At 37.0% G+C, this 14,091-nt stretch overlaps 1 protein-coding gene across 1 annotated transcript in view; it reads left to right on the top strand.

Annotated features, from left to right (window-relative positions):
• Positions 1–14,091, top strand: part of MUC2 (mucin 2, oligomeric mucus/gel-forming) — a 78,320-nt gene that overhangs the window by 3,095 nt on the left and 61,134 nt on the right. Inside the window, exons 3-22 of the mRNA XM_032690376.1 lie at positions 1,045–1,159; positions 1,287–1,377; positions 1,763–1,872; positions 2,093–2,309; positions 2,766–2,891; positions 3,524–3,641; positions 3,965–4,103; positions 4,740–4,850; positions 5,828–5,897; positions 6,480–6,617; positions 7,195–7,359; positions 7,914–8,008; positions 8,725–8,851; positions 9,514–9,769; positions 10,676–10,728; positions 11,001–11,110; positions 11,539–11,690; positions 12,135–12,273; positions 12,794–12,904; positions 13,212–13,391. Coding sequence (XP_032546267.1) covers positions 1,045–1,159; positions 1,287–1,377; positions 1,763–1,872; positions 2,093–2,309; positions 2,766–2,891; positions 3,524–3,641; positions 3,965–4,103; positions 4,740–4,850; positions 5,828–5,897; positions 6,480–6,617; positions 7,195–7,359; positions 7,914–8,008; positions 8,725–8,851; positions 9,514–9,769; positions 10,676–10,728; positions 11,001–11,110; positions 11,539–11,690; positions 12,135–12,273; positions 12,794–12,904; positions 13,212–13,391 — 2,623 coding nt within the window. The remainder of the gene's footprint in view (positions 1–1,044; positions 1,160–1,286; positions 1,378–1,762; positions 1,873–2,092; positions 2,310–2,765; positions 2,892–3,523; positions 3,642–3,964; positions 4,104–4,739; positions 4,851–5,827; positions 5,898–6,479; positions 6,618–7,194; positions 7,360–7,913; positions 8,009–8,724; positions 8,852–9,513; positions 9,770–10,675; positions 10,729–11,000; positions 11,111–11,538; positions 11,691–12,134; positions 12,274–12,793; positions 12,905–13,211; positions 13,392–14,091) is intronic.

Below are 14,091 nucleotides of genomic sequence, written 5' to 3'. Positions count from 1 at the left end.
GAGGATGAACAATGCATTCAAAAGTAGAAATAATGGTTTCTGTGTTTGCACCTGGTATTTAGATGTGTAAGTCATTTGACCATGTTAAAAATGTGTGAGGTAAGTAGTTGGAAAAATCCCAGTGACAGGAATTCAGAAGATAAAGCTCTCCCAGTCAAGAGACTAGTTAAAAGGAGATGTGCATACACATGCATGAATCCCGATGGATAGCAATTATATTGACAAATCTGTAGAAAATGAACCAGTTATTTTGACTGGATTTCACTTTACACTACTTCTGTTTGAACAGACTCTAGTTCTCTAGGTTTTGTAGGATGAGGCTACTTGCCATAATCCCTTTATTGCTGAATGAAATTCAGCACTTCAGTTTGATTTGTAAGACAGACATACAAAATCAGGAGAGAGATCTGGTGAATTGATTCTTTATCACACAAAAATATCTATGCTCAACTCTCTGCAAAGTATGTTCTGTCACCGTTCTGTCAACCAAAAACTAACTACTGAAATAACTACTCAATTCCTCTTAAAATACTCCTTCGTTTTCAAAATTTTGTTGACAATCCCTGTATCTGCCTGTGCTTTTTGAACTCTTTTGAGGAGGAAGTTCTTTCCAAAGGAACAATCATTCTCTCTGAAAGGGTTATCAGACCTTTTGGTAAAGAAAAACTTTCATTTATGTTGTAGCTTCCTTCATGGAAGTAAATTTTTAGTGAGTTTGAATAATCTCTGTTAATAGCACAGTGATGATGGATTTTCCTTTGATTAAGTTGAAGACATCTGACATTTTGGTTTTTTATCAAAGGACCTGTACCCTTGGCTAAGCTTTGCCTCTGAAATAGCTTTACCTTTTAAAGGCAATGAGTTATTGTCCCAAGTGTTGGAGAGAGATATTTTATGCCTCATTAAAACAAGGCATCCTGTGCAGCCAGGATGAGGTAGCCAGAGACTGGTTTCTCTGTTCCTTAGGGTATTTGGCTTATTACAGACATTCATGTCAAGCCTTATGTTTCTGAACTAATGTAAAATCTCTAATTTTCTTCCTAGTGTGAAGACACCTTACTACAGCTCTGGTCTGCTCATTGAGAGCAATGACATTTACACCAAAATTTATGCCAAATTAGGCATGGTTCTGATGTGGAATCAGCAGGATGCACTGATGGTATGTTTAATCAAAGTACTTTTTATTGGTATTTCCTGGGATATTTCTCTAACCCAGTAGGGGAAAAAAAAGGAGGAAAAAAAAAGAGAATTCTTTTATGTTTTTCCTCTTTCTTTCCATTACTTAGGTGGAGCTGGACAACAAATTTAATAACCTAACCTGTGGCCTCTGTGGGGATTACAATGGAATTCCAATCTACAATGAGTTTATCAAGGGAGGTGAGTCATTCTGCTATACTGACAGTTGTCACAGAACACAGGGTGACAAGCACTGTACACAGAAGCATCACAGGAGAGCAAATTTCACTTGAGAGATTTCTGTGATTGCTCCAGACTAAGCATCATGTTCCAGTGCTGCATTACTGGTCTAAGGTTATTTTATTCCAGGTGAATCTTATCGTTCTTTTCTTGACTAGCCTTCTTTTCTTTCTTCCCCTTTACATTTTCAAGCATGGTTAAACACAATTCAGAGCAGATACTTGTGTCTGACGTGTGTTTGACACCATAGTAATTGTTTTCCTCGATCAGAAGAATCCCATGAATCAGATGCTCCTTGTGGTCAATTTTTGGGGCTCAGCAAGTTCTCCAAATTTTTTTCTCATAGATGCAAGCTACAATTCAATTACATATGGGAATTTGCAGAAGATCAGCAAACCCAATGCCAAATGTGAAGATCCAGATGAAACTCAGGCTCTTCCAAGCTGTAACGAGCATGTGAGTATTCCTACTGGTGAACTTCACTTGCATGGACACATCCTTGTGCTGCGGGGAGTTAGTTGCAAGGAGCTTGGAAGACTGTCCATTCCAGGGCAAATGATTACTTTTCCTTTCCTGAATAACTGTTCAGAAGACAACAGTTTTTATACAAGATAGGAAGTGACCAGAAGCTCAGATGTTTACAAATCTCTCAAACGTTATTACTCTTCCTCCTTAGCGTGACGAGTGTGAGAGGCTGCTGACTTCCTCTGCATTTGCCGATTGTCGGTTCCGTCTTAATTTGGAAACGTACATCCAAGCCTGCATGCAAGACAAGTGTGCCTGTAACGGCAATGAGGACTCCTTCTGCATCTGCAGCACCATCTCTGAGTATTCTCGCCAGTGTTCGCACGCCGGTGGCCGGCCCGGTGAATGGAGGACGCAGAACTTTTGCCGTAAGCAACGCTACAAATTTTACAAAGACCCAAATATTTCATGGATGTCGAACCACAAACATTTAAATTCATTACTTCTTTACAAAACCATTGGTGTATATTATAAATTTCATTCCAGGAGTACAATAAATTACATAATGTGTTCTCCCTCTTTTTTTTCTTCTATTACTCTTGTTATTAAGAAATCTTTTTCAGCAAGTAGAAATTCAGTTCCCATTGTAAGACTGAGAGGGCTGATGATGCTGATGACCGAGATAATTTGATCTGTTTGAAACCAAAAGAAATAAATGTATGAAACAGGGAAAGCACTTCAGAAATAGATGAACATGCTTTGCCAGGTGGAGTCTGGCTTGAGACATCACCGGCTTGAGAGGAATAGGGTATATGATCTGTGGTTTCTGAGGGATTATGGATTTTCCACTCAAATAACTCCTGGTGTCTTTCTTATTCTTTCAGCCAAGACCTGTCCTGATACCATGGTCTACAGAGAAAGCAGCTCACCCTGCATGGATACTTGCTCACACTTGGACATCAGCAGCCTTTGTGAGGAACACTACATGGATGGTTGTTTCTGCCCTGAAGGCAAGTGTTATTCTACCTATTGTGTGTGGAAAAAAAAACGAGAGCTCTGGCAAAGAGGATCATAGCTAAAATATTAAATATAGTCAAATTATATCTTAAAAATGAGTACTGCTCTCCTTATTTTCCCCTCTAGGGGAACATAACCGTAAGATTTTTTTGAGGCAGTCATAATTGATTAATTAATCAATTAATTCTCAACAGGTGAACTTCTGATAATATATAGAAAATCAGCCTTTTTAGATTGAATAGTTCTGAGACAAAGGACATAATTTACCAGTGTCAATTAGGGACTGAGATTGAAATTCTCAGATTTACTGTCAGCCTTGGGAAAGATTATGATGATAGTCTTCAGAATATGCCAGAAGGACTGAAAATCTAAACATATAACATTCCTGAGATTGTTCCTGTATACTTACAGTAAGCTTTTTTATTTGTGTATAGTTCTATAAATGAATAGATTTGGATTTTCAAAGATGGATAAAAGTGTTTTTCATGTGTCTTACATTACAAAAAGTAGAAACACTATTCTTCACAGTTTTGATAAACTCAGTGTGTGGCAAGTTGAGAGTTTCTCCTCTGTGGAAACTGCTTGTTTCATAAAGAGGTGGAATAGTTAATGTTGTGTTTTATAGGAACCGTGTATGATGATATTACTTCAAAAGGCTGCGTGCCTGTTAGCCAATGCCACTGCAAACTCCTTGGAAAGCAGTATGCACCTGGAGAAAACATTTCCAATGAATGTGAAGAATGGTAAGGATCCTGGTTGTGAATACGCTTTTCTTTGAATGATTGTAAGTGGGTCTGTGTTCTTCAAATTTCCACTTGATCATAAGAGACGTCCTGAAAACATTCTGAACCTGATGTTTATGTTGCATGTCTGTAGAACCAAATTTCTGAAAAGTTTTCTTGAATCTATGGAATATACCAGGGCAAATCTTAAGGAAATGGTCAAAATACAGTTTTAAATAACCTGGGGATATCTTGCTGTTTGCTACGTATACTGATGCTTTCAGTGCTCTCTGCTCCTGTAATACCTATGAGCATTTTTTTTATTATTATTTCTCTGTTTATAGCACCTGTAATTCAGGCAGATGGACGTGCAAAGATTTACCTTGTCCAGGCACATGTTCAGTGGAAGGAGGTTCCCATATTAGGACCTTTGATGGGAAGAAATACACCTTCCATGGAGACTGTTACTATGTATTGGCCAAGGTACTGTGTACTGTAGGGCTGTTCTCTTGTAGAGTATATACAAGTGTCTGTGGGCTGATATGTAACAACTGTGAGTTATTGTTTTGTTTCATGGGGGTAAGGGAAGCAGAAATGCTCAAAGTTGTACTAGAAAGTTCAAGAAGTTCAATAGCCCTAGGGGGAAGCTGGGGACTTATTGCAGTGGGTGATTAACTCAGTCAGATAGCTATGCTGTCATTATCCAGTGGAGTTCTTTGTGTATCAAAAAGTCACTCTGGCTGCATGGACAGGTAAACTGCAAAAATTGGCAGATCTCAGGATCAGAAATTTTCAGTCAGTTCTGTAATAGCTGTTTCTCTGTCTGAGTGTTGAAGTCAGCTAGGGAAATGAGGTAGGCAGCTATTTCATTCGTCTGTCCTCAAAATGTCTAGTGCCTGTTCTTCTAGAGAATGGCAAAAATCTTGTTGAACTAGAAACCATGCCTCTGAATTTGTTTGAAAGAGTGTTCAGCTGTAAGAGCTAGTGCTGACATGGTGGTCTTGATAGCTATGGTCTGTAGCAAAGTTATTGTGGCAGATAAATTTAGTTTTTGTTTGGAAGTCATCTTGTGAGATTTTTTGATTGGACTAATGGACATTTATTTCCCTGTGATTGTAGGATACTGCAAATGACAGTTATGCTCTCCTGGCAGAGCTGGCTCCCTGTGGCTCCACAGACAGGCAGACCTGCTTGAAGACTGTTGTGCTGTTAGTGGATAACAAAAAAAATGTAAGTTTTGTTCTATGGGTTCTGCTAGATATGTTGAAAATCAGCATATTTCCCTTATTGTGGAGAAACAGTTAATTCTTCTGGAGTTGTTATTGTGGATAGATAAGGCACCTCAGACAGGCTAAAGAACAATTCAAGTTTCTGCCTCGAGAATCCAAAATAGACCTAAACTTAACAAAAGGTGAAATTCAAAACAGCTGACATTTTCCCCTCTTCACTCCTCTGCTCTGTGCTATATGATTATTCTCACAGTATTCCAGATATCTGGAAGCAAGAATCCCATTCTTCTTCCCCTCACAGTATTCTACTTTGTTCAGATATAGTTTTATAGATATTTTTCAGAAGAAATCCTATCTTTGAATGTTGATACAATGCAAATTTCTCAAATTAGTATTCTGTTTGGTTGTGGTAATATATAGATTATATTTATACATAATTTTACACACATGTGCACATAATTTTCCTCATGTATTTCTGGACTTCCATGTCTTTGCCAGCATAACTAGAACAAAAGAAAACTGAATCAGAAACCAATAATTTTATGTTTCTGTGTGTACAGACTAGCATTTTATGAGGAAGTTTAATAAACTGTTTTCTGACCATACCAGAATCATACTAAACCATTTCACTGAAGCTGTGGCACATGCTTTTATAAGGAATAGGAACTTGCTACAGATCCTGAAGACCTAATATTTTCTTTTACTTGTTGAAACCAAAGTGCCCAATATAAATGAGTTTTATATTTCATTACTGTTGTATGCAGATGTGAGCAAAACACTGAATAGCAAGACAAAACCGTACTTGTATCCTACAGGTCTGCTGCCATTTAAATTTTCAGATGGCTTCTTCTTTTCAAAAATTTAAAGTTCTAGTCACAGCCTAAATGTGCAAAAGGCCTTTCTTGTTAATTTCCCTTTTATTAGTTCCTTTTCCTCTCAGTACTTGGAACCTCATTGATTCTATTTGCCGTTGTGCAGGTGGTGGTTTTCAGATCCGATGGCAGTGTGCTACTGAATGAGATGACAGTGAATTTGCCTCATGTGTCAGGTAAGTGACACAGCCTTGTGTGTCCAGCCACACCTGACTTCTCAGGTAGGAATGGGTTTTTTCCTAGGCAAAAGTGGAAGAGCGGCATAGGAAATTTATTCAGATTTGGTAACAATTTGGGGATGAATGTGATTTAATAGACATCTGAGAATTTAATGGGATCACTGACTCTCTGTAGAGTGGATGACTGAAAAAAATGTCCTTTCACTTTTTTCGTACCTCTTGAATATACTTTGGCACGTAGCTTGGGAAAGAGGAATTGCCATGACGGAAAGTTAAAGCAGATAATTTACCTTGCCTGTGAAGAGAGGTATTTAGCACTTTCCAAATTTGGCTACATGGTGTGGGTATGCCATTTGGTTCTGATACCAGAGAAGAGTCACTACAGGTAATCAGCTTTTTAAATTAGTGAGGACCATCATCATATCTAGTAGGCCAGTGATTTTTAAAGGAAAAAAAAATATTAATTTGTTCCTGGTCTCAGAGTTTTCATGACAGGTGATACCTTAGCATCTAATAAAAAGTATTTCTTCTGGTAGCTTGTGTGTGTATTTACTGCACAGTTCATGTTTTGTTTTTCAGCCAGCTTCTCAGTATTCCAGCCATCTTCCAACTACCTTGTTGTACAAACACCTTTCGAGCTTCAGGTGCAGATCCAGCTGCTTCCAGTCATGCAACTGTTTGTGACTGTGGATCAATCAGCTGAAGGGAAAATTCAAGGCAAGTGTCTATTCAAAGAGGAAGCAAAGTCATGCTGTTCCACAGCTGAAGATTCATGTACTCTTTGCATGAGAGATAACTCATGGTACTTGTTGATTCAAGAAGAGGAAACTGAAAGCAGAAACCAAATCATTGAAAGCAAATGGACTCAAGCAAACTAGAAATGTGTTTTTAGTTTTTCACATTGAAATGATCTATCACTCTGGTGCCAGTACACAGATATTTATTAGAATATTCCTTACTTCTATATTCAGTTTAATTTTTAACTATACACAAAAACAGGTTTTTGATGCCTTTTGTGTTTTCAATATCATCAGAAAGCGTAAAATTACAGGTTGAGATGGTAATCTCCTGAGGCAGAGATATCTTCATGAAGACTATTCTTTTCAAGAGGTTGAAGATTTAAAATAGGCCTCCTAAAACTTCAGTATTTGTCATTTACATCAATATTGAGGTGGAATAATCAGCTGTATGAACTTCTGTTTCTAGTGTTTGTGACCAGTTGTCCCTTTTCTTTGACCTTTTAATATGAGAGTGAGTAATGATTATGTAAAATTTTTACCTTATTTTCCAATAGGTCTTTGTGGAAACTTTAATGCAATGGAAGGTGATGATTTTAAAACAACCAGTGGGCTGGTAGAAGCTACAGGATCTGCCTTTGCTAACACCTGGAAAGCTCAGTCCATCTGTACAGACCAGGTGGAAAAGCTGGAAGACCCCTGCAGTCTCAGCATTGAAAGTGGTAAGTAGATGAATAAGTCAGATGGTTGGCTTTTGCCAGAATGAGCAGTGTTTGCTGGATATTACTGCAACAGGGGTGTAAAAGTTGTAGTGTGGCGTTGAAGATTTTTTAGATTAATATCTGCACGTATGTTCACATACAAGCACTCATTTCCCATCAAACTGAAGTGAAAGTTTAAGGGGTGATTGTAGAAGGGTCCTGAACCGGAAGATTGGGAAGCAAGATCGTTAATTTATATTATTTGTAAAGGTGCTTGTATTTCCTAGTATTGTTTATCCTTATGTTTAACTTAGCTTCAGGGTACTCAAATGGAAAGGGCTGTCACAAATCTATGTAAACCAGTTACAGCAGCGGGATACAGGTTTTGATTTTATTATTACATGTTTCTGAATCAAAGAACAGAAATGTATGTGCAATGATTGCATGTAGTTTCTTCACTCCCCAAAATGCACAGTTTTCTAATTTGTATTGTTGCACTGCATTTATCTGTCAGCGTAACTAGACGTGGCACAAGCAAGATAAGGAAATGTGATGAATATCTCTTTTTTTTTCAGCAAATTATGCTGAGCATTGGTGTTCTTTGCTGAAAAACCCAGAAGGTCCTTTTGCAACATGTCACTTAGTCATTGATCCTTCAGAATACTATAAGGTATTATAATCTTGCATGCTTTTTAGTACTGCCTTATTTCAGATGGTTAACTGTAGACATTTAACATTTTTATTGGATTGGATATTTGAACTGAAAAGAAGATTCAAGAGATGCAAATGTGCACTGACTACCCTTAAACATTAGCTGCTATAAAGTCATGAAAAAAAGTTTCCTATATATTGGTTGGAATGTAACACCAAATCATTTTCATGCCAGAATCTCCATGATTTTTTTTCCCCTGTGCTTGTCAGTGTTGAGCATAAGTGAGGCTTACCTGAGGAAAAAGAAGAAATACCTAAGTTATTTCTTATACTTGGAACTCAGTCTGAGCTCAAATGTTGTGAAGATCTTCAAAGATCTGGTTAATATTTTACCATTATGATTTCTAATTTTTGTGGATCTCTGCATTTCTAATTTGTAACTGAGAAAGAACAGTATCAATATCCTTTGAAAAAGGTGTTGTCAGGAGGCTGGATATTTTTTAAAAGTTCAAGAGGCTTGGCTTAGATTAGAGTAAGCATCCAAACATTTTCATTGTGTATGAAATGAAGCAACACTTTCAGTCTCTGGTCTTTGTCCATTCCTTCCATTGTTCTCTGGTCATGGGAATTAATAAACAACATCAGGAAAAATACACAAGATATTTTGTAGCAACCCAGTTGCAATTGCCCATTGGTTCCCTGTGAGCTTACTGACCCTTTCGTTCTTTTTTTCAGAAATGTAAATATGACACATGCCTCTGTGAAGATAATGAAGAATGCTTGTGTGCTGCCCTGTCCTCTTATTCGAGAGCCTGTGCTTTCAAAGGAATCATACTGGAAGGCTGGAGAGACAGTGTCTGCAGTAAGTAGTGGAACTGTAATCCCTGTGGAATTAATTAGCCATGAGAAACAAGCAGGATCTCTGAATTTGGTTGTTAGTGATCTCAATGTTAAGGGATTTGGAGTATCTTAGAAATGTCTAATGGACCTAAAAGAGACAACGCTTATAATGTTTACTGATGCATGTTATATTCTTTAGCTGTAATTTGTTCATGACATATTTAAAAGTAGAAAGCATTATTTTTCACTTTCACCTTCTTTCTCTAGTTCAAGTAATGTCATTTCTTTGATTAATGGAATCCCAGCCATTAGGGCTTTTATGTTGCCTTTGTTTATCAGTGTCTTTTTTTATCATCATGCTAACTTTTCATCAACAGCGTGGTATTGTTGAGACTAGGAGCTTATTATGAGCTTATTATATTGTGCTCTCTCTCTCTGATTATCAGTATGTGAAATAAATAGAGGTATGACAGAAACTGTTAGTAACAGTTAAAAATAAGTCTTTGACTGGTAAAGTTAGGTTAGTGTTACTTGTCACTTCTGATATTTTTGTACTTTAATAAAATCTAAGGGAATGTTTTTATCTTTACCTACTGCACAACCAAGGAAACCAAAATGGAAATGTCAAGGCTGAATTGTCCATCCTGCATCTCTTATCTATCAATTTGTTTATTTTCCCTCCAGGCAGTGAAGTGTCTGCCTGTCAAGGAAATCAAGTCTTCCTTTACAACATTACAAGGTGCCAGCAAACCTGTCGTTCCCTTGCTGATGGTGAAAAGTATTGCTTGCAAGACTTTGCTCCTGTGGATGGCTGTGGCTGCCCATCTGATACATACCTGGATAAACAGGATAACTGTGTGCCCGTCTCTGAGTGCCCATGTTATTACAAGGGATCATACCTGGAACCTGGGGAATATTTTACAAAAGATGGAGACCGCTGGTATGTTTTATTGTGGCTTCTTGTTTGTTGGGATAAAAGGCTTTAAAAAAATTGCTTATTAAGTGTAAGGCTCTTAGCTTTTTTGGTACTTAATGAACATTTGGAATACATTTCACAATATCTTCATGCCAAGCAAAGTATTATGCTTTTGCAATTTAATTTATCAATAATTGAGAAGTGCAGTTTGCTTTGGAGGTGTGAGTACTGGCCTTCACAGATAAACATTACTTTGAAGCTGCACTGTTAATAGGGCTTTGTTAAGCAGAGGTGTGAAAAGAAGAAAAAAGGCCAACTATATGTTATGTTGCTGTTTCCTTTTCTGGCAAAGACAGATTACTTGTGTTTTCTGTGGGAGGAAGATCCCCTTGATATGTATTTAGTATAGCATAGGCTTTTGAAAGCAACTTTCACGATTCTGTTGTATTTTGCCACGAACCTTGGCAATTGTTTGCTGCCTCAGTCATTGGTGCAAACTGTTGTTACCTTCTCTCGCCCAGGAGAAGAAGCATACAGGCCAACAAATTTGCAGCATATGACTTGAATAGGCATGAAAATACACTGTGTATCCAAATGAAGTCTTTGATTTAAGTTCTCATTTTTATCTGTTTCATTATTATCTATTTCCTGAGCCATCAAAACCTGCAATATTAAGGATTAATAAAGTGGCAATCGCTCCTTAAAACATAACCTTTCTGTGCATTAGACCTAAAATCTTGCTACACTTTTTCTCCAAGTGAAAATTCATGACTGTGTTTCAATAGAATTGACTTGAAATATCAGTAGAAATTATGCAGAACATCTTTGATAAATACTCTCAAATTTATATAAAACAATCCTTAGACTTAAGTTGAAGACACTGAGCTTGTTTGTTTTTTTTTTTAATTTCTACTTACTTCACTTTTTTAGTGTTTGCCGAAATGCAAAGGTCCAGTGTACTTCAGTGAAAATAAGAATGAAAAGTAAGTGACATTCTATAAAGTAAAATAAAATAAAAACCATAACCAACCTTCAAAACCAAACTACTTTCCTTTTGAATTCTCCACTTACTTGTTTTGTATGTTTTTTTCTATGTAGAACGTTACACATTTTCACTTTGTTCTCTGTTCACTGAGCCTCTTTTTTTCAGAAGGATAGAGCATGTGCTCAGATTTCTGTCTCAGTAACTACCATATTTCACACACATTTCTTTTACCTTTTCTTGACTGATCTAAGCCAACAATATACCTTTCAGGTGTAGAAGAATGTTCTTCTAACAAGACATTCTTTGACTGCGATGCATCCTCAAAATGGACTTCACAAACACCTGTACAACTTAGCTGTCATACCCCTCAAACAAATCATGTATGTATTCAAGTTTTCTTCAGGTCATGTTTCCTTTATTCTGTATTCTCTAAATGACAGAGTGCTACATAGAAAATACAACTGTGACTAACAGTTTATTTCTCTTTGGTTTAATCTTCCGTTTTTTCTCCCCAGTGATGTTAATCTGTTGCCATTTTCATGATGAATTCCCTTATAGTTTCCCTCTCCTCTTTCTTTTTACTGTGTCTTCAGTAGAGTTGTAACTCCCAAGGGAAATAGGATTTGGGTTCTTAGACAACCAAAATAGAAAAGAAAAACATTACCAACCTAGAAAGAAGAACCTTATAAAACTAATAAATATTAGGCTGTTTGGTTATAAATGCAGTTTTTAAAGTGTGCTTGTGAAGAAGTGGAATTAAAATGCAGTACATTGTCATAAGGTAACCGTTTCTCCTTATATTCTTTAGTTCCAGACAGAGTGTGTCTCAGGCTGTGTGTGTCCTGAAGGTCTATTTGATGATGGCAGAGGAGGCTGTGTTGAGGAGAAGGACTGCCCATGCATTCATAACAACGAGTGGTATTCTTCTGGACAGAAGATAACAGTGGACTGCAACACCTGGTAAATTATAATATTGAACTCTCTTCTAGAATATATTCTATGCCATGTATTAATAGTCATGTCTAGGCTTATGTATTACAGTGGCTGCGAAAACTACAACTATCATCTTTTATTTTCAGGAATATTTATTGCTATCTGAGGAAACACAGATTCTGCTGAAAATACTGGGGCAGTAGCTACCTCTGTTTTCAGTAGGCATCTGGTGTTGGGAAAATGCACCCATTTTTTAAATATAAATGCTATCTAAAGATCTAAAGATCTTTAGCTGACCAGAGTTAAAAATCACGTTATAAGCTTAAAACCAGGCAAAACTGTTGAAATTGAGACTTGGATATTTTGCACATTGTCATATTGTATTAGGCAGGTGCTTGGTTTGTTTTGCAGTTTTCCAAATGGCGCACTCTTGGTGATACCTAAAAATTCAACTTCTCTGCTCTTTTCTAGTACTTGCCAAAAAGGGGTTTGGAGCTGCACTGCCAATGCGTGCTATGGGACTTGTATGATATATGGAAGTGGCCATTATATCACTTTTGATGGAAAATTCTATGACTTTGATGGGAATTGTGAATACGTGGCTATTCAGGTAATGCTCATCAGGAGGGCTGAAATGGCATTTGATTGCCTTGAAGATCTGCTTTCCTCTTTGGTTTTGTCATTCTTTATTGTCTGCCATCACTTTTCCTGAGGTGTTAGCACATTCTTCTGGGAGAAATTGTGTATTTCCAGTGCAGGCAGGTTGTGTGAATCTCACTTTTTAGTCTCATATAGTGGTCATAAACTATATGTAACAGAACTGTTTTTTAGTGAGAGCTAACAGCTCATTATCAGTTGCAAAATAAATCCAAATTCTAAGTTTAGGAACCAAAGATACTTATATTTAAAAATATATTTGTCAGTTTGTTTTATTGTCCTACTTGCTTTCCCAGGCCAAGACACTGTTTATATGTATGCAGAGAAATATGTGTATGTAGGATCTCACATTTGAAGGAGCAGTAATGATTTGTACATTGTGAAGACTTAAATGATTGTAATTATTATGACATTGAACTAAAATGAAGTATTCTACCTAATTTTCTTGTGCTTATTTTTTTCTTTTTCAATAGGATTTTTGTGGTGACAAAAATTCCAGCGGCTCATTCAGCATCATCACAGAGAATGTCCCTTGTGGAACTACAGGAGTCACCTGCTCAAAAGCTATCAAAATGTTTCTAGGGGTGAGTAACGACACTCAGTGAGTATATATCAGTATTCAAGTATTACCAAAAAAGTAATGCTCCAAAACCACATCCCTAAAAGCAACTGTAACCAGTGTTAGAGGCCATATCAAATTAATCTGTAAAGGTGTAGATTCTCAGGTGATTAAACCTCTCACAAACACAAGTGCTACACCAGTCGTCATCTTGGAAAGTCATCCCAGACTCTGAGCTATTAGTGTCAGAATGAATTGTATTGTTAGGAGTGTCTAATATTTTCTCTCATCATAAAAGTTACTGGTACAATATTTCTCCTTTTATCTTTCAGAAAACTGAACTGAAATTGGAGAACAAAGAGTACAAAGAAATTCAGCGAGATGTTGGTGATGATGTGCTTTATTGGAACAGGACAGTAGGCCTCTACCTCGTTATTGAGGCTAGCAATGGTGTGATGCTTATCTGGGATAAGAAGACTACTGTTTTCGTCAAGCTGAGCCCCGATTACAAAGTTAGGACCTGTCTGTCTTTTTCTGAAGTAGTATTATGAATAGATAAGGAAACATTAATATTCTTTTATTCTGACTCCCTGTTTAGTTTCTATATCCTCTTCACATTGATTAGCTTGCATTATTACTACCACAGCTTGCAGAGGTGCTACTGGGGTTTCTTACAGTCTATCACAATGCATTGCAGAGAATGCATAGGATATTATTGCAGTAGAGCTAAACACCTAACACACTCTGAGTTTGTGAACCTTGATAGCCAACCATCTAAAGTAATTTAGGGATGCAAACTGACAGGACAAGCACTTGGAAACCTACACGTGATCTCAACCCTGTATTAAAACCAAACTCCCTGTGCATTGTATGGAGATGGTTCTGGTTTCTGAAAATCAGCATGCTGAATTGGAGAGTATTGAGGCATTGTATAAACAGGGATGTACTATATCTTGAGAGGCTGATGGACCTTAAATAGCACTACCAAAAATTCGCTACTGAGGGTAGATTGTGAAGTGCTTTCTTTCAAGTAAAAGGGGTCCCTGTAATTTCTTTTCCATGGATGATGAAATAGTGCTCGTTATGTTAGAAGATTTTTAAAAAAAGTTTTGAGCTGAATTGAATTACCTCAGACTTATATTAATAGCTGAGCTATGATAAATTGAGAAAAATGGAAAATAAATTAATTCTTCTTAGCTGAAAAAGGCTTGG

This window comes from Chiroxiphia lanceolata, chromosome 6 (genome assembly GCF_009829145.1).
Source record: "Chiroxiphia lanceolata isolate bChiLan1 chromosome 6, bChiLan1.pri, whole genome shotgun sequence".
Classification (NCBI taxonomy): domain Eukaryota; kingdom Metazoa; phylum Chordata; class Aves; order Passeriformes; family Pipridae; genus Chiroxiphia; species Chiroxiphia lanceolata.
The sequence above is the reverse complement of the archived record's forward strand: the minus strand, read 5'-3'. Positions and strand labels throughout refer to the sequence as shown.